The sequence below is a fragment of the Eretmochelys imbricata genome, chromosome 2 (genome assembly GCF_965152235.1).
Source record: "Eretmochelys imbricata isolate rEreImb1 chromosome 2, rEreImb1.hap1, whole genome shotgun sequence".
NCBI lineage: Eukaryota > Metazoa > Chordata > Testudines > Cheloniidae > Eretmochelys > Eretmochelys imbricata.
In genome coordinates this window covers 155,241,587-155,261,265 of record NC_135573.1, presented here as the reverse complement: position 1 = coordinate 155,261,265, position 19,679 = coordinate 155,241,587, and the positions used below count along the sequence as shown (strand labels likewise).

Sequence of the window (19,679 nt, the reverse complement as noted above, 5' to 3'; positions counted from 1 at the left end):
CTGACTCTTCATTGTTATTCACTACAGCACTACCCATACACCAGGCTTATGGCATAGCTCTGAGATCTGATCTTCTGTCATTTCAGTTCTAGTAATCACTGAACAGAACCAAGGTTCTCAATTGAGTCCAGTCAGTTCTGTCTTTCAACACCAGATAAGGGGTGTCTGTAACTATTAGGCAGAGTCCACACCATCAAGTAGAAACACCTGTCTCTATTCCTACCTCCTCTCATTTTCCCTGGGATTTGGCATCCTTACTGCCTGCTTGGCAAGTGAGGTTCAATTTAGGGGGTTACCTTCTCAGTCAGGGCATGTTAAGTACAGTTCTGCTGCTCTTTACTCGTACACTAAAGATGGCAATGTTTCATTATCCCTGCATTTAATGTTAAAATTATCTAATACACAGGTTAAGGAAAAAAGAAAAGTAGTACTTTTGGCAACTTCGAGACTACTGCATCCAATGAAGTGAGCTGTGGCTCACGAAAGCGTATACTCAAAGAAATTTGTTAGTCTCTAAGCTGCCACAAGTACTCCATTTTCTTTTTGCAGATACAGACTAATACGGCTGCTACTCTGAAACCTGTCATTAGGTTAAGGAAAGAGTGTCTGTTAGGGCTGTCAAGTGATTAAAAAAAATAAATTATGCGATTAATCACACTGTTAAACAATAATAGAATACCATTTAAATATTTTGGATGTTTTCCATATTCTCAAATATATTGATTTTAACTATAACAGAATACAAAGTGTACAATGCTCACTTTATATTTATTTTTATTAAAAATATTTGCACTGTAAAAAACAAAAGAAATAGTATTTTTCAGTTCACCTAATACAAGTACTGGAGTGCAGTCTCATTATCATGACAGTTGAACTTACAAATGGAGAATTATGTACAAAAATAACTGCACTCAAAAACAAAACAATGCAAAAATTTAGAGCCTACAAGTCCCCTCAATCCTATTTCTTGTTCAGCCAATCGCTCAGATAAACAACTTTCTTTACATTTGCAGGAGATAATACAGCCCACTTCTTGTTCACAATGTCACCTGAAAGTGAGAACAGGTGTTTGCATGGCACTGTTGTATCCAGCATTGCAAGATATTTACGTGCCAGATGTGCTAAAGATTCATATGTCCCTTCATGCTTCAACCACCATTCCAGAGGACATGCGTCCATGCTGGTAACAGGTTCTGCTCGATAACAATCCAAAGCAGTGCAGATGGATGCATGTTCATTTTCATCATCTGAGTCAAATGCCACCAGCAGAAGGTTGATTTTCTTTTTTGGTGGTTCGGGTTCTGTAGTTTCCGCATTGGAGTGTTGCTCTTTAAGACTTCTGAAAGCATTCTCCACACCTCGTCCCGCTCAGATTTTGGAAGGCACTTCAAATTCTTAAACCTTGGGTCGAGTGCTATAGCTGTCTTTAGAAATCTCACATTGGTACCTTCTTTGTGTTTTGTCAAATCTGCAGCAAAAGTGTTCTTAAAATGAACAACGTGCTGGGTCATCATCCGAGACAACTATAACGTGAAATATATGGCAGAATGCAGGTTGAATAGAGCTGGAGATGTACAATTCTCCCCCAAGGAGTTCAGTCACAAATTTAATTAACGCATTACTTTTTTAACGAGCGTCATCAGAATGGAAGCATGTCCTTTGGAATGGTGGTGGAAGCTTGAAGGGACATATGAATGTTTAGCATATCTGGCATGTAGCTACCTTGCAAAGCCAGCTACAAAAGTCCTATGCGAATGCCTGTTCTCATTTTATGGTGACATTGTAAATAAGAAGTGGGCAGCATTATCTCCCGTAAATGTAAACAAACTAGTTTGTCTTAGTGATTGGCTGAACGAAAAATAGGACTGAGTGGACTTGTAGGCTCTAAAGTTTTGCATTGTTTTCTTTTTAAGTTGTTACGTAACAAAAAACCCTGCATTTGTAAGTTGCACTTTCACAATAAAGAGATTGCACTACAGTACTTGTATGAGGTGAACTGAAAAATACTTTGTTTATCATTTTTACTGTGCAAATATTTCTAATAAAAAATAATACAAAGTGAGCACTGTACACTTTATATTCTGTGTTGTAATTGAAATCAATATATTTGAAAATGTAGAAAAACATCCAAAATATTTAATAAATTTCATTTGGTATTCTATTGTTAGTGCAATTAAAACTGTGATTAATCACGATTAATTTTTTGGGGTTAATCGTGTGAGTTAACAGCGATTAATGGATAGCCTTGGTGTCTATACATATGAGTATAATTCTAAAATTATCCAAAAGTACAAAGTGTGGTTTAAAAGTCATAAAGTACATATAGTACATAATCTGCAGTATCGCAAGTTTAGGTTAATAAATTTAATTCAGGGTGGATTTGATTTAAATCAGTCAGGAAGACTTGATTTAATCATGGATTTCTACATAAAAGTGCATTCTTGTTGGTTGTTATAACCTTAATACATATTTTCACAACTCCAAGATAGATGTACATTTCATTTTTAGAAGGTACACACTATACATTTTTAAAGTGCTTTATTTTGAAAACTTTTCAGATTACTTTTACAGCTATATTGGAAAATTAATGATTGTTTGGTTATTTCATTTACCAAAGGTAATTGAAGCAGATAGTTCACCTCCCAATGACTTCATAAGTATCTCCATTTCAACAGGTTAATCATTAATATTTGGAGGATTTTCTTGCCATGCTGTATTAAGAGGAGAACATCACCAAACAGACATTTAAATTGTTTTATTTAACTAAAACCAACAGCATTATGTATTCTGGATTTTTTTTTCTTCAACAGCAAACACGTAATATTTTAACAAAACAAGCATATGAATTTTTGAATTAAACATTCAATTTTTTTTAAAATCAGGTTTGTTTTTGTTTGTTTAACTAAAATAGTTAAATGAATTTAAAAAAAATTAAATCGACTGTGTCAGCCAGGTCAACATGAGAAATTTAAAATATTGGCTTCTGCAGCTAACTCAGTCATCTTCACCTTCAATTTCCTATTTGTTCATAATCTGGAAAAGAAAAACAAGCTTTCCTGCTTTTTCAGGTCTCAAACGATTTCTCAATTTGGAATGAATTAGTCCAAAGGAAGAAAATATTCTTTCTACACTGGCAGAAGAAGCTACTGCTGTTAAAAATGAGATTATCAGTTTAACAATCTGAATCCAAGTGCTTAAGTGACTTCCACCAGTTCACTGGTGTGACTTTCTTTAAAACATTGTCAGCAAACATACAATTCTTGAATGGTTCTTATTCCCAAACTGGGTCTTTTTTACAGCCTGCTGCCATTATAGGTTTTCCCTTCTAGTGAGAGAATGGTATGGTAGATCTCAAATCAATGAAGGCTACACTCAGAAAGACCTCAGGACTTCTGGAATATGCTGCTCAAACAGTTTCACGTGTGTTTCTACTGTCTGTCCATCCCTTCTCACTTTTATCTCCAGACTTCTTCTCCTTGTCCAGATCAATTCCGCCCCAACTATGTTCTATTCATTGAACTTTTTGAAACTTTGCACTTCCCACTCTTTCTTTCACACTCACCTCTCAACACATACTTGGGTTTTTGTTGTTTGTTATTACTTCTTGGTACTTCCTGCAATGCACATATATTCTTTGTAATTTTATTTTTTCAAAGTGTGTTGTTTTAGTTTTTTTTACTGGTCTATGCATTTCATAAATTTTATTTCTCTCTTACATTTAAATTTAATTCTTTGAGTAGTGAGTTCTAAAATGCCTAACCAGTCTTGGCTGGAGTAATTATCCCTATGGTAACTTTTTAAAAATATATATTATATCTAGAGCTTTTTGTTTCTACTGGTGGCATAATGTGTGCATTACCTTGATATGGTGCACATAACAAAATTCATTGCGCACATGGATGGAAAAAAATAGAGGGAACATTGCTGGCAGGTAGCCAAAACTGCTACCAGATGTTCCAACAACAGTCAAATCTGCTCCACATACAGTTGAGTCTTGTTGGGTAGTTCCCTTAATCGCTGAGGGTCTTCCATGCAACTATAGGAGAGAGAAATAGGCAAACTCAACAAAAATTGGCAAGGGAACATGGGGTGAGGTACTAAAACTATTTTTAAGTAGCTGTTTGAAGTTGATGGTTTCCCCGTTAAAGAATCTATGATGATCTGAATCACAAATATCCCATATCTCCTTAACCTCACTGTAATTCAAGGAACATATAAGAAGGCATAGATCCTTTGCTAAGTTGGGAGAAAAAAATAACCTGGAAGAAGGCTTTTGATTTCTTCTTCTTCCTCAGAAAACTCAGTGAAAAGCACAGACCTTCAAGGAAAGAGCACAGGCATCTCAAAAGAAGCAGATATTCACCAAGTTCCTTCATGGAAGAAGAAGAAGAATTTTGTGGGAGCCAGTTGTAGAAAGTTAGGAGACACTATTTTCCCCCCTGATGATTTATTATGCATTAAATGCCATAATCTATGTGTGTCTTACAGCTGTGTACTAGAGCCATCACTATTGTATAAGAGCACCTCCCCATTTATGGGATTGGCATAACAAGGTCCCTAGTGGATTTCATAGGTTTTTCCCCTTCCCCAGTGAAAGGAAGATCTCATTGTGTTAGGCCTTTTATCTTTTTGTGGCCTTTTGGGGTATTGTTGGAAAAGGTATACTGGAGTTTTTTTTCACAGGAGCAAGAGGAGAAACTGACAAGGGAAAACGTATCAAAGGGCAGCTAGTTCTCCACTAACTCAGAGGGAAATCCATCACCCTTTGAGTAGCATCCTGGAATACATCATCAAATGTGAATGTGATCAACTTTAATAAATCAGAAAACAAGAACAACATTTCCAGTAGCCCTATCCAATGTGAAAGGTCCAAGTAGACTATGTATCCCGCTGTAAGGCAGATGTTGCATTTGCATCATTTTTAAAGGATACAGTAATCTCTTCTCTCTCCATTATTCAGGTTGTTTATTTACTTTTTCCCTAGACTGGTATATAATTCCCAAGTCTCAGTTTCTTTGCAAAAACTCAACAGCAATAGTTGCAGATCAGCTTAGTTTGTATTACATTTTTGCCTAAATATATGTTGTTGGATGTAATTTGTAGGAAGTCAGGAACATAGCTGAGGAAGAAAGCTATGGGGCTGGAGAGGCAAGGGTTAAGTGACAGCTTAGAATCAGATGGGAGCAGTTATTACATAGGGGAAAACCACTGCTGGGCATGGATCAATAGCCAAGTTGCTACACAGGGAAGGGCCTCCTCTGTGTATTGTTTAAAAGACTGTTCTTTTCATTTCATAGCAAAATGGAATTTAAAGACTGCTTCAGTACTGCCAACCCCAAACTTTCAAAAATCATGAGTCAGGCCCCCCTAAATTGTGATATTATCTTAGAAATCATGAATTTAAAAAAAAATTGGGCGGGGGTTCTTTTAGTGTGCCTCCAGCTTTTTGGACCTTTAGGATAGAATCAGGACACATTTTCAAGCTTTTCTCTGCAACCACAAAGACTAGAAACTTTTTTTTTTTTTTTTTTTAAAAAAGCAAAAGCAAGAGCTAACATTTTTATGCAGTAGGATGTGTGACAGGTTGGACCCCCCCATCCATGTTGCCACCTGATGTGCTGAGGTCCCACTGGTTCTGCCCATTCCACCAGTGTGGGTTTCCTCACCCTGTCCTAGCTGTGCCAGGCCCTCAAGACTTCTCCAGCACACACACATAAGTAGGAACACGGCCAGCTGCAAATGGATACATTGATGCTGAGATCAGCTCTGTGTGGGAGGAATTGGCTCGGGGATTGGCCAGCATTCATGTGCACACCTCCTTTAGGGTATAAACCCAAAATTAATATTGTCTTGTGCCATATAGAAAGATCTGCACAGTGCAAACTTGTAAAAATTCACCCTCTCCCTCAATGTGGAGAGAGATGCACAGGTTCCCCCTCCCCCCACGTGAATTGCACAAACTGGGTTTTGAAATGAACAAGAAATAAGTCGATTAACTACAAAAGGTAAATTTTAAGTGACTGTAAGGGGTAGCAAACAGAGCAAAGCAGATTACTGAGCAAATAAAATAAAACATGCAAACTAAGCTTAATACACTAAAGAAATGGGTTACACACAGTAATTTCTCACCCTAAACATTGTTTAGGCAGGTTGTAGTGTTTCTGCAGCTCAGAGTTCCAGTTATGTTTCTTTACAGGCTAGACTCCTGTTCTCAGCCTGGACTCAGCCCTTGCCTTCCCCTAGCTTAGTTCCTTGGTTTCTTCAGGAGCTTTCAGCAGTCTTCCTCAGGTGGGGTGGCAAATGGAAAGCTCAGATTCCTTTGCTTCCCAGCCTTAAATAGAATTTATATAAGGCAGGAAGCCTTTGTTTCCAGTCGAAAAGTATCAGTAGTGTCACCTGGTACAAAATATCATCACATGACCTTTCAGTGTAAGGGCAACCATGAGACAAGTTTTATTTGCATGGTCTACAGGAAGGAACTCCTGGGAAGATGGGGGATCAGCATCTTCAAAGACTCATTGTCTTTTCCAAATGGCCCATTAAGGCTGATTGCTTACTGTCCTGGTGGGTGTTTCCCAAGCACTTACCCACAGTTGTAATTGTTACATAGACAGATACAGAAATGATACATGCATACAAATTATATTAAACACATTCAGTAAATCGTAACTTTCTAATGATACCTCACATGACTCATCTTGTATAAAGCATATCTTAGGCTGTATTCATATCATAACAAAAAACACCAAGTATCATGAAATTTGTAGTAAAATTGCAAGAATTGGCAAAGCCTTTGCTTGTTGCTTTTCTGCAACAGGAAGGGACTTAAAAACTATGTTGTTCCCCTCCTGGAGCAAGAGTCTGTTTTGTTTACTTTTTGGAGTAGGAGGAGATTTGGAGACTGTTTACTTTTTTTTATTCAGACTGTCTGAAGGTTTTGGACTTCTCTTTTAAAGGTTCGAGGAATTGTGGTTGTTTAAAACTGTTGAAAAATTAGCTGTATTCTGCGGTTTTCTCTAGGGAATGGGGAATGTGAAGGACAATCTCAGGAGGCCAGGGAAATATGGGGGACCAACCTTAGACTACTGCCTTGGCATAGAGACTGAGATTGGAACTCTAGTGTGGAGGGTGGAGAGAAGTGGTCCTTTTCCCCTAGTAATAAGAAACTGTGATAAAATGACCCCATGACAATATCCATTAGACCACATGCTCATAAACTGTGAAATATAGCCATAATTTAGAGCAATGGTCCCCAACCTTTCTGTGGGAATAGCATATTGCTATTTCCAGAAGACTGTGGTGGGCGCCGGACACGCCGCCGCCAAGCGCAGCTGCTGGAGAACCGGCCACTGAAATGCTGCCGAGAAGCAGCAGCGGCAAGAAGCGTTGCTGCCGAAATGCCACCGAGAAACGGCAATGCTTTTTGGCAGCGGGGTATCCTGCAGGCGCACAAAACTGCCCCAGCGGGTGCCCACGTGCACCACGCTGGGGACCACTGATTTAGAGTGTACTCACTAGATACTTTAATATTGTCATACATGAATTGAGAACACAATTTTAAGAATGAATTTTCTTCGGAGAGCTTGAGAATATTGTCCCTTGTATAAGGACAATTGAGTAATATGCAGATGGTTGGGGTACTTCCTATTTTAATTTAAAAATACCCTGAATCCTACTACCCTTATGTAGCATGGAAGCAGTGCGATATAGTGATTATTGCATGGATCTGAGAATCTAGGTTAAATTTCCAGTTCTGTTACTGTGTGTGACATTTGGCAGGTAACAACTTTTTTCTATACCTGAGATTCCTGACCTGTAAAATGGGGATAATACCACTTTGTAGAACACTGAGATCCTTTGGTAAATGGAGCTATATTACTAACTCTCAAGAGATCATGTTAACTTGGACTAATATGCTTATGTTTACTATCTGTGACAAATGTATTGGAAAAGGATGGTTGGTGCCAGGCTTCTGTTAGTGACTCAAGCAGATAAAATAAAATTCTTAAATACATTCTGTTCAACTGTAGATGAATATATATTCTATGCTATTTGGAGAGTTCAGCTAAGAGTCTCAATTAGTGTTTGTTTTTCAGGCAACAAGACTATTACAAATATCTCTAATGTATGGCTTGTCTATTGAGCCTAAGTTAGAGGTTTTTGTTAACATATAAAGCAGAACATGTTTTTGTTTTTACAGCACAATCTAACCACTTTAACATTCTATTAGTCTTCTTCACATTACGTGATTAAAATTGCATTACATTTTGATTTGTACAAAAATATATAATTTTTACTAAAAATGTTGTTGATGTAGATCCAGCCTGTGACAATACCTGGGAAGAGTATGAATGTTTCAGAGAACTGGCTGTTCAATGGTTCCTCACTAGCATCTCAAGTTCATGCTGCTGCTATTAATGGAGATAAGGGTGCCCTCCAAAAGCTAATAGCAGGTAAGTGTTCTCTTTATAGATGCATGTCTCAGCTATCTAAAATTGGCAGCTTTTCACTCCAGTATTTAACTTCCAGTATTACTGTCCTTGTTCTGATCCTAAGTGGAAGTATGCTCTTAGTAATGCCTGTAAAAATATGCAGTCCTATTATCATCATCTATTGTCTGTGATGTAATTAAATGATAAGATTAAATAGAAAATTTATCATAACGATTAAATAACTGGTCTGACCAAGAAGGCACATTGGTTTAAAACACCTGTTTTGGGAAATTTAACATTTTGACCAAATTCCCCTTTGGGTGAAATTTCACGTGGTTATACTTGCCAAAGGTGAGTAAATTTCTGGAAAGTTTAGTAAAGTTCTCTCCCAACTGCTTGAGTCGCCTGAACATGTGGAGAAGCAATGTTTTACTACTACACAGAATTTCAGAAAAATAAACCAAAACCTTATTTGTCACTTAGATTTTGGTAATGTTCTTGGTTATTTCCAAACACAGATGAAGACACAATGCAAAATTCTGGTCTCATTGAGTTGATTGGAACTAAGATTTCACACTCCCTCTCTGACCAAGGGCCGACAGTCTGCAGTCTGTCACTTATTTAAATAACTTTGGAAACTGACTCATTTAAATTTTGAAATATAATTGTTGTTGTGGGTAAAGGGCTCAATTCTCAGAGGTGCAGAGTAATTGCAACTCCTGCTGGGACCACGGGAGTTCCATTTGCTCAGCACCTCTGAGAATAAAGCTCTTGGGCCTCAATGAGGATAAGGACTTTGGAAATACCAAGGAATTTAGTTTGTATTTATATTAACTATCAAATGTGCAATACACCTTTAAATTTATTAGTAACACTTGTTAGACTAGTAGTTTAGTTGGAGATATAAAGAAATCACTCAATTTTTGTTGAAAATATAAAATTTACTGGCTAAATACATCTATTCATGCTCATTTTTCAAATTGTACCAATCTTCAAAACTCATTTCATTGCCTTCAAACGCTTATGCTTCAGGTCTGTCATGTCCATAAAAAGCATGAGAATCGGGCAGTTTCACTATCTTAACCAGGGCAAGTGTGTAAATGTCTTAAATTAGCTGAACAATGAAACAGTCTACAGTGGGAAATTGAACCCTTTTAAGCAAATGATTTTCAGAAATGATTCCCCCTGAACCAGTATTCAAAGTTGTTCAAGTGCTAGTCAGGCAAAGATGTCTTCATACAATTTCAGAAAGCATGATTAAGTCTTGCTGGAGTAAATTAGTAGTATTAAAGTAGTAAATTGCATTAGGAAGTGATATTTAATAGTTTTATGTGGTTTATCTTGTCACCTAAATTGTTATCTCTCCAGAGCCAAATAAGCAAATCATGCCCTTTTAACTAACTACAATGACCTAATGATGAGAGCAAAAAGAAAGGGAAATAATGAATGAATTAAACTAGCACAAAGCATAAATCCTATTTACGGGCTACATTCAGATCACTGAAAACTTTCTAGCACAGAAAAAGTTTGAGGGAATCACTACCACTACCACCACCACCACCTGCTGTTTGAAGTGAAGATCCTGGATGGGGCTGTGTGGATTTTCTAACTTGGGAAAATAAGAGCTTGAAGTACACTATAGAAGTTTTTCTGCCACACATTTGCTCCCATTCAAAACCCTAGATACGCTACTGTTCAAAGTAAACTGGAAAAGGTTTCTGTGAGTTAGCCAAAACAAGACTGAACTTGTCAAATGACTGGGCCATTATCATTAAAAGTTGGCAGCAAAGAATTATGCACCAGTGTTGGTGAAACTATGCTTTTCTCATCACTGCAAAGCAGCACTAGAATAACCTTGTACTGTGTTCATTTGGAGAAACATGATACAAGTATTTCCTGCATGTTGCTGATGCCGTTTGTCAGAAACAGCAGAAAGTATTGATCAGGGCTGTGGACAAAGAAATAGTAGTTCTTTCAAGGACTGTTGTGTATGACCCAGATAATGTTGCTCTGGATTCCTTATGGATGGGAAGGAAACTATAGGTTCTTTTCAGTTTTCGAAGTTGCTAGAATATTTGGCAAAGAAGGTAAAAGCTCTACTTTTTCATGCATTAATAGGATATGATGTAGACTGCATTTGCTGGAGGTGGGGAGGAACCAACCACTGCCTGGCAAAACTGGAATGACATCACAACAGTGATGACATCAAAACAGTATTTTTTGGCTTTTCATCAGGAACTGCTGAAACCATTGGTAGATTCCTGAAGGAAACTGGGCAGTTTGTAGTATGCTTGTGTGACCACACCAGAGCACTGGGCAGCATTATGAGCCAAGACAGTACTTGCCTTAATGTTCTGAGACTGTTCAAGATCTTTTGACAATATTCCACTAACCCAGCCAGTTTTGCACAACTTCTCACAACAGCAGTATGGCAGGCTGGGTTAAAAAAAAAACAACTTCCTCTATTAGCAAAGAGAAAAGGAGTACTTGTGGCACCTTAGAGACTAACAAATTTATTTGAGCATAAGCTTTCGTGAGCTACATTCTTTTTGCGAATATAGACTAACATGGCTGCTACTCTGAAATCTTTCTATTAGGGATCCTTTTTAGCCCTCTGCATGTTTCTGTTTGGTCCCCCTGTTCTAATGAGTGCATGTGAAGAACTCTGGTTCCAGGAGTCAGGTTTTCTGAAGGAACAGCAATCCCTCAGATCAGTGGATGTTTAACCCCTTCCCCACCTATCTTATTGTGGGACATGCCATTATAACTAAGTCTGCGAGTTTGTCATGGACTTTCTGTGCCTCTTGTGACTTCTGCAGTGGCCAGTGTGGCTGGCTCTGGGTCTGCCTGAGCAGCTTAGGCAGCCCCTGGGCAAGTCGCACCGGCTGCTGCCAGGGCAGTCTGAGGCAACCGTGTACCGCACCCTCCCCCCTGTCCCAGCAGCAGAAGGAGCAGTTTGGGTGGAGGGCTTAGGGCTGGGGCACGGGAAGGGGTGAGGGCTCTGGGTGCTTACCTTGGGTGGGGGGGGGGCTCCCCAGAAGTGGCAACATGTCCCTCCCTCAGCTCCTAGCTCTGCGTCTGCCTGCAGACACTGCCCCCACAGCTCCCACTAGTCATGGTTCCCTGCCAATGGGAGCTGACAACACAGAGCTAGGAGCTGAGGGAGGGACATGTTGCTACTTCTGAGAAGCTGCGTAGGGAGCCTGCCAGCCCTGTCAACCCCCACCCCACCCGAGCACTTGTGCCCCCCACCATCTGTGGTGTCCCCCCGGTTGTCACCTGTGGTGCCCCCCACAAGCACCCGTGGCACTCCCCAGATTTAGTCAGGAGTATAGTACAAGTTATGGATAGGTCACGGGCCGTGAATTTGTTTTACTGTCTATGATTTTTACTAAAAATACCCGTGACTAAAAGTTAGTCTTAAATATAACTAAATAATGTATAGTTCGTGACTAAAATGTAGCCTTAACTATACATTATTTAGTTATATTTAAGATTAACTTTTAGTAACGGGTATTTTTAGTAAAAGTCACGGACAGGTCACAAGCAGTAAACATAAATTCATGGCCTGTGACCTGAATTTATGTTTACTGCTTGTGACCTATCCGTGACTTACTAAAAATATCTGTGACTGAAACTTGGGCGGGAGCTGCAGGTACTGGCAGGGGGGCAGTCCAGGGGCACCATGGGTGCTGGGGAAGTGGCCTTGGGGACCCCACTGATGGGGCAGGGGGCTGGACAGCACGGCCTGGGAGCCCTGCTGTTCCTGTGGGGGGGGGGTGGTGTCAGGCCGTAGTGTGTGGCCAGGACCCTTGCTGGTGGGGGGAGGGACGGAGAGGGGTTGTTGGCGGGGCTCCCTACCCGGCTCTGTGTCCCTGCAGCTCCTAGCACCTGAGGGGTCAGGGGGCTTGGCGTGCTGCTCCCACCACAAGTGCTGGCTGCTGCAGTTCCCATTGGCTGGGAATCCCAGCCAATGGGAGCTGTGGGGGTTGGGGGCCTATGGGTTGGAGCAGCGTGAAGCCTCCCCCCCCCCCCCCCCCCCCCGCAGCTGCTTCGCCGCCTAGGAGCTGCAGGGTCATGGGAGCTGGGGAGCCCCCCACTCAGAGGTAAGCACCCCCACTCCTACTCACCCAAACTGCTGTTGGTGGCTTAGGGGCTGCCCAGCTCGGGCAGCCCCTGAGCCAGCACCAGCAGCTGCAAAAGTAACGGAGAGTCGCTGTTACAGACTCGCAGCCTTATGTTGACTACTGTTTCATGTTTCCTAGTGTTACGTGATCATAATCCAAACTGTAAAATGCTTGGGAGCATGGTACCATCTCTTCTGTATCCTGTACAGAACATAATCTAGATATTTGTTAAGTACCAATGTAAAGAAAGAGACTGTGGTAAAGTAAACATACAAGGTAGCAAAGTGGAAGTTGCCATAGGAACTATTTTTTAATGTATTAATTTATGCAGCTGCTGAACAAACTAGTAAACACCATTTCCTAGCTGTACCACTGTGTTACTGCACTCGCCAACCTTCCCTGCCCCCCAGTGGAGTTCTGGTCCAAAGCATTTCTTAACTGTATGAGTGACTCACTACTCCCAGCAGATTCTGGGCCACAGCACCTTTTAACTGGGCCAGACACACTTAACACTGTCTCAGTTTCCCTGGCGAGGGTAGACAGTGAGCTTGCTATCTCGACCACTGAGTCTGGCCATGACAGGCTTCTACGTGTGCCCTTGGGATTTAACCCTTGTTGCCTCATTACAGAAAACACCACATCAAGAAAAATAATTTCCCACGTTCCCACAGTCAGAATCTCAGAACAACCTTTAGTGTCCATGATGACTCAGGCTCCAGGCAGGGTGATGGGGTCCATCATACACACATCAGGCACACCCTTATTTCTGCTGTCTTCAGTCCATGGATGTGACCTGACCCTCTTCTCTTTTTCAAGAGGCCTGCATTTGTCCTGGTCATCAAGGTTCTGTTGCTCCAGCTCTGCCTCCTCACTCTGCCTCCTGGCTTCCAGCTCCATAGTCTTTTTGAGAGAGAAGAACATTTCTTTTACAAACTGTACCCAGTGTGTGATGAAATTCATGTAAAACTATGAAGTGAGAACTTAAGAAAAGCTTTTAAGAGCCAAGGAAGAACTGCACCTTCAGTTTTGGTTCCCATTGTTTATCATTAGCATAACTATTACACCCTGACTGAAGTCCCAGATTAATGACCACATAAAATAATTAGGTGAACAAGTGACAATACCCATTTCTACTTATTGCTTTCTAATACTGCTACTGAACACTACAACTTATCACCTTGAGCAGCAATGAACAAACATTGTAAGCCTAGAAGCCATGAGGAAAATAAGATGGCATTCTAATTTACTTTACACATTAAAGAACATATATATTTGTTGGCTTCCCTAAAATTGGAAAGTGTATCACCTAAAACAATTAGAATTCATTACTTTTTTAAAACACCTGTGTAGTGTATGTAACTAATGTGGATGGTAACTGTTAGATTCTAGTTTATTTTCTTTATCAAAGACCAGCTACATGTATAACTAGGGCTTAATTTAAACAAAAAAACACCCCTTTGAGTAGCACTAATCCTAACATTTAAAAATAATTTATAATAGAACCTCGCTAATAACCTCTTTTCATGCTGTTAGATGTAGTATGCTATAAAATTAAGTGTTAAGGCACCTAGAACTCTTGTTGGTGTCTTATAATTATTTACATCTAAATAAATAAAATGCACACAAAACATCAGTTTCTCTGCACTTTGCAAGAACAATTCAGGGCAGAATTCTCACCCAGGCGTTTGGGGCCTGTGTTTGTACAGATGAAGAATTGCATGTACACAAGTATAGGCCAGGGCTAAAAAGGTACCCCTTAATAGCAAAGTGTTGCAGTGAAGTCTTGTTTTGACTTAATTTCATTTTGCAAAAAAATTCTGTAGAATATTAGGGTATTAAAAAAATCTCCTATTTTTAAAACTAAACTACACTTCTAAAATTAAAGGACCAAAGTACTTTTTGCAGTGCATTATTCTTGCTTTTATATTGCCTGCTTAGTCTAATTTTCAAAATTCAGTAAATTGCAACAGTTCTCTCAGTCATTAGTGTAAATTAGCAAGGTTCTATTTTTAATTAATTATTTTTGTGCATCTGTACTTCATGCTGTTGGCTGACATACCACACAAAAGACAATTATGGACATTCCAATCCAACCAAAATCAGAAAGAACTGTTTTGTGCATCAGCCCTCTTATTTCAGGGATGGATGAGACAAGGCCAAGGGTGAGTTTTTTGTGGGCATTGAGCGTAGTCATCAGCATCATACTAGGCCGATGCAGCAAGATTATAGGTAGGTGTCTAGGGAAGGTTACAGACAGACTCAACATTACAAAAAAAAAATCTAAGTTGTTTATATTAAACTTAGCTTCTCAGTTGAAGAGACCTCCCCTTGCTAATTTCAGCTTCCTGAACGGATGAATGGCTAGCTTGACCAATGCCAGAAGTAGTTTGATCAGAAGTAGAGCTGGACAAAATGTTCTGGATTAATAGTTTATTTGCTGAAAGAGTATGGTTTTGGTCAACCTGAAACTATTTGCGATGTTGACACAAATTTACCACATAGTTTGACAATTTTAATTTAGGTGCCATTTACAAAATGGGGTGGTACCTCCTCCACTATGAAAGCATGCCCCTCTTGCCTGACCAAAATATTCTGTCTCTCTCTGTTCACCAAGCCTTTGTGGCTTTAAAGCTTGTCATCAACACTTTGGTTTCTTTGTTCTGCCTTTAGGAATTTTCCACTCTCCAAGCCCCTTCCCTGCTGAAAAATTTAGGCTATGTCTACACTAGAATTTGGACTCATGGCCTCTTGCTTAATCATGCAGCATCCCAGGCTACACCTATATTGCATGCAAGTTTAGAGACCTTACCGTGACACAGCTGTACTGTTTCAGCTGCGCTGCTGTAAATCTCCTGTGTAGCCACTCTATGCTGATGGCAGGAAGCTCTTCCGTTGGCATAATTAATCCACCCCCAATGAGTGGTGGTAGCTATATAGGCAGGAGAGCCACCAACATAATGCTGTCCAAACTGGCGCTTCTATCGTTGAAACTTATGTCGGTCAGAAGTGTGTTGTTGTTTTTTCTCCACACCCCTGGCCAACAAAATTTTTCCTGACAAAAGTGCTAATGTAGACATAGCCTTAGACAAAATGTTCTCCTGAGATTTCAGCCCTCCAGTTGTCCTTAAGTGTTAGGGCATTCACATGGGATGTGGGAGACCCTGTTCAATTCCTTCCTGTGTCTCATATGGAACAGAGATTAGATCTGTGTCTCTAACATGGGACACTGCTTTAACCACTGGGCCAGGGGTTGGCAACCTATAGCACGTGTGCCAGTTTTTAATGGCATGCTGCTGCCTGCCAGGTCCCAGCCACCGGCCCCACTCAGCCCTCTGCTGAACCCAGGCTGGCACCGGGCTGAGCAGGGCTGGGGCCAGGACCCCGGCAGGCAGCAGCGTGCCATTAAAAATCCTGCCCGCCCCAGCCCGCTCTTCTCCACCCCCTGCCGGCGCAGGGTGAAGAAGCTTGGTCCTGCCAGCTGCTGCTGCAGTGCAGGCAAATTCCCCCTCCCCCGCCTCTTCCCCCAGCATGCTGAGTTCCTGCCCCTCCTCCTCTCTCTGCCCCCGATCAGCTGATGGCCCTTGTGAGGGAGGGGGAGAAGCAGAGCCGCTGCTCCGGGGAGGAGGCGGAGATGAGGTGGGGACAGGGCTTTGGGGAAGGGGGGTGAAATCAGGGTTTATCTCCTCCAGCCCGCTGCCGTGAGCCGCTCTAGGCAGGAAGCTGGGAGCACCCCCATGACCCTAGCCCACACCCCCAGCCCTCTGCCCTGACCCCTGGCACCCCCACCACATACCCAGCCCCCCCACCCCATGCCCTGACTCCTGCATGCCCCACATTCCCACCTGCACCCTGAGCACCAAATTGGAGCTCCTGCACCCCTCACACCAAATGGGAGCTGCCCAGGTAAGCACTCCTGCCCCAACCGTGAGCCCCCTCCCCCATTCTAGCTCCTGGCCAGACCCTGCACCCCAACCCCCAGCCTGCTCCTTCACCCCCCAGCCCTGTGCTCAGTGCACCCCCACCCTCAGCTCAGTGCAGAGAGAGAGAAAGAGAATGGGTTAGAACCAGGGAGAAGGTAGGTACCTACTCTATGTGGGCAGGGCTGAGTGGGGCCAGCAGCTGGGACCCTGGCTGGCAAGAGCTGGTGGACAGAACCCCAGACTGGCAGCAGGCTGAGTGGCAGCAGGCTGAGCTGCTCAGTGCACTTCCGATCTGGGGTACTGGCCGCTGGCCCCGCTCAGCCTGCTGCCAGTCTGGGGTTCTGGCTGCCGGCCCCTTGCCAGCTGGGGTCCTGGCCGCAGGCCCTGCTCAGCCTGCTGCCGGCCTAGGTGAACGGAACCCCAGGCTGTGAGCGGGCTGGCGGCATAAGATCAGCATTTTAATTTAATTTTAAATGAAGCTTCTTAAACATTTTGAAAACCTTGTTTACATATGATGATAGTTTAGTTATATAGACTTATAGAGAGACACCTTCTAAAAAATGTTAGAATGTATTACTGGCACGCAAAACCTTAAATTAAAGTGAATAAATGAAGGCTCGGCACGCCACTTCTGAAAGGTTGCCGACCCCTGGACTGGGTTGTAGGATATTCTGGTGTGGTGTAACTCAGTCTCTCCTGTTCAACTATATATAAATAGTCAATGGAGCAGGGATTTGAAACTTGGGTCTCCCAGACAGGAGAGATGGAGAGGGACCCACACCAGAGACCTGTTCCCCAGAGAGTGCACAAGAGAAGGGAGAGGAAAAAAAAAATCACCTTTAAAGTCAGGGAACAAGGAGACCTTATGTCCCTGTACAGTATGGGTATGTCCTCTGGTACTGAGACTACCCAAAAAGACTTCCAATACTGAGAGCAAGCAACCCTAAGCAGCACCTGCAGCGGTACTGGAAGTGGAGACTTCTAAACTCAAGGACTCCTCAACAAGCAACGACTCCATCAAAATCATCCTCAGTACAGTCCTCATCAAGTCATGGCAAGGAGTGCCCATATCATCCATCAGTACAGTCCCCAGTACTACTTGACATGGTCACTCCCAAACTCACTGGTACTGCCCAGCTTCCTCTTCAATGAGGATCTTTGTTTTCTGGAAGAACCCAAATCCCCTCTGTCAAGGGATACTCAAAAGGTTTTCTTGCCAGTACTGACAGTCCCTCTGGATCTGGCCTGTCTTCCAGTGCTACCACATGATCTCATGAAGACTCTGCCTCTAATATCAATGCAGTTACAACTCCTTCCTTAGTCTTTGATATGGACACCTGTAACGCCTCCCAATAGACACAAGAGAGGACACTTCCTTGGACTCTGATGTCTGTAAGTGGACATGTCAAAACCATCAGCCACTGAACCTCGGGACCCTCTTCCTCAGGGTGAGCGTTCACAAGAGTAAGAGTGAGGCATAGAGGAGACACCACTATCCAATAAATCTTCCTCCTCAGCAGATGAAGCAGTTATGGTGCCCCCCCTTCCTCCTCCTCCGCCTTCCTACTCAGATATTGCAAGACCTTTCAGGACCTCAAATCTAGGTGGGAGGGATAGCTCAGTGGTTTGAGCATTGGCCTGCTAAACCCAGGGTTGTGAGTTCAATCCTTGAGGGGGCCATTTAGGTATCTGGGGCAAAAATTGGGGATTGGTCCTGCTTTGAGCAGGGGGTTGGACTAGATGACCTCCTGAGGTCCCTTCCAACCCTGATATTCTATGATCCTATAAAAAGGATTGCAGAAGCCTTGTATGTCCATTGGGAGGAAATACAAGAATTTCAGCACTCCTTTCTGGATATCTTCTAGTCCTCTTCTCAGGGCAAGATTGTTAGTCAGTGACTGCTTATTGCAAGCCTGCACAGTGTTGCAAACACCAGCAACCATTCTACCTACTTGTCAATGGGGTGATAAAAATTAGTATGCACTGCCCAAGGGTTCAGAGTAACTTTTCTCCCACCTTACCTCTAACTCTTTGATCATCAGTGCTGTCAATAAAAGAAATATTGGTCTAGATCAACACCCTCCAACCAAGAGCTTAAGCACTGGGACCTTCCCAGCCATAAAAGCTATTCTTTAGCTGCCGTGCAATTCAGAGTGGTCATGTCTTGACAGGACTTGACAGCAAAATATAACTCCACAAATTGCTCCAAATTCTCATTTTATTGATCATTTGCTTCAAAACCAGAGGAAGCAGTTTCAAGCTCTGATCACAGAAGGCCAGGTGATTGCTAAGATTTCCCTTCAGGTTTCACTTGATGTAGTGGACAAAGCTTTGCACTCTCTGGCCACTACTGTAGTCATGCGTCAAGTATCATGGTTGCAATCCTTTGTCCTCCCCTGGAAGGACAGAATATTCTGGAGGACCTTCCGTTTTAAGGGCCTAAGCCTTTCATTGATGCCATAGATGGATCCCTCCACTCATTCAAAGATTCCAGGGCAACTTTGTGATCCCTTGGCATCTATACACCTGTGACAAAGAATAAATACTGTAAGCCACAGATAGCTCAATTGCCTCTCCCAGTCCACTGCCAAACCTCCAGAAAGAGGTCCAGATTTCCTAATCAGGGGCCATCCTTTACAGTATGATCTCAGTAGGCAACTTCCTCTAAGCAATTGTTTTGACCTATTGGTTGAGCATTGTGAATCATCTGTTTTCTGGATCCTTTGCTGTACCAGCCCACTCCTTTATGAGGACTTCCTCTCATTTTGTACTTCCTGGGAGCTCATTATCTCAGAGAGATGAATCCAAGAGAGAGTTTCATTGGGCTGTCCAGTTCAGCTCCATCCCTCCTTCGCATACCATCCCCATCCTTTTTTCAGGGAGTCTTCTCACAAGGGTCTCTTATGACAGATGATACAAGCTCTTCTGCTTCTGGGGTGATCAAACCCATTCCAATGGATTTCCATCAGGAAAGGATTCTACTCCAGGTACTTCTGGGTTCCCAAGAAAAAAAAGGTAGAGGCCGATTTTTGATCTCAAGGCTTTAAACACCTTTGTCCTCACTGAGCAGTTTAGGATGGTGACCATGGTACCAATAATTCCATATTTGGGTCCGGGTGAGTGGTTCATTGCCTCTGCCTCCAGGATGCGTACTTTCATGGAACTTCCCCCAGGTGCTTCCTATGATTCATCATTGGCAA

The 19,679-nt window shown here is 42.2% G+C and overlaps 1 protein-coding gene across 3 annotated transcripts in view; it reads left to right on the top strand.

The window, feature by feature from the left end:
• INVS (inversin) overlaps window positions 1-19,679 on the top strand; it is a 215,232-nt gene that overhangs the window by 2,772 nt on the left and 192,781 nt on the right. For all 3 annotated transcript variants that reach the window (XM_077810860.1, XM_077810858.1, XM_077810859.1), the window contains exon 2: window positions 8,318-8,453. In XM_077810860.1, coding sequence (XP_077666986.1) covers window positions 8,348-8,453 — 106 coding nt within the window. In that variant the 5' untranslated portion in view covers window positions 8,318-8,347. The remainder of the gene's footprint in view (window positions 1-8,317; window positions 8,454-19,679) is intronic.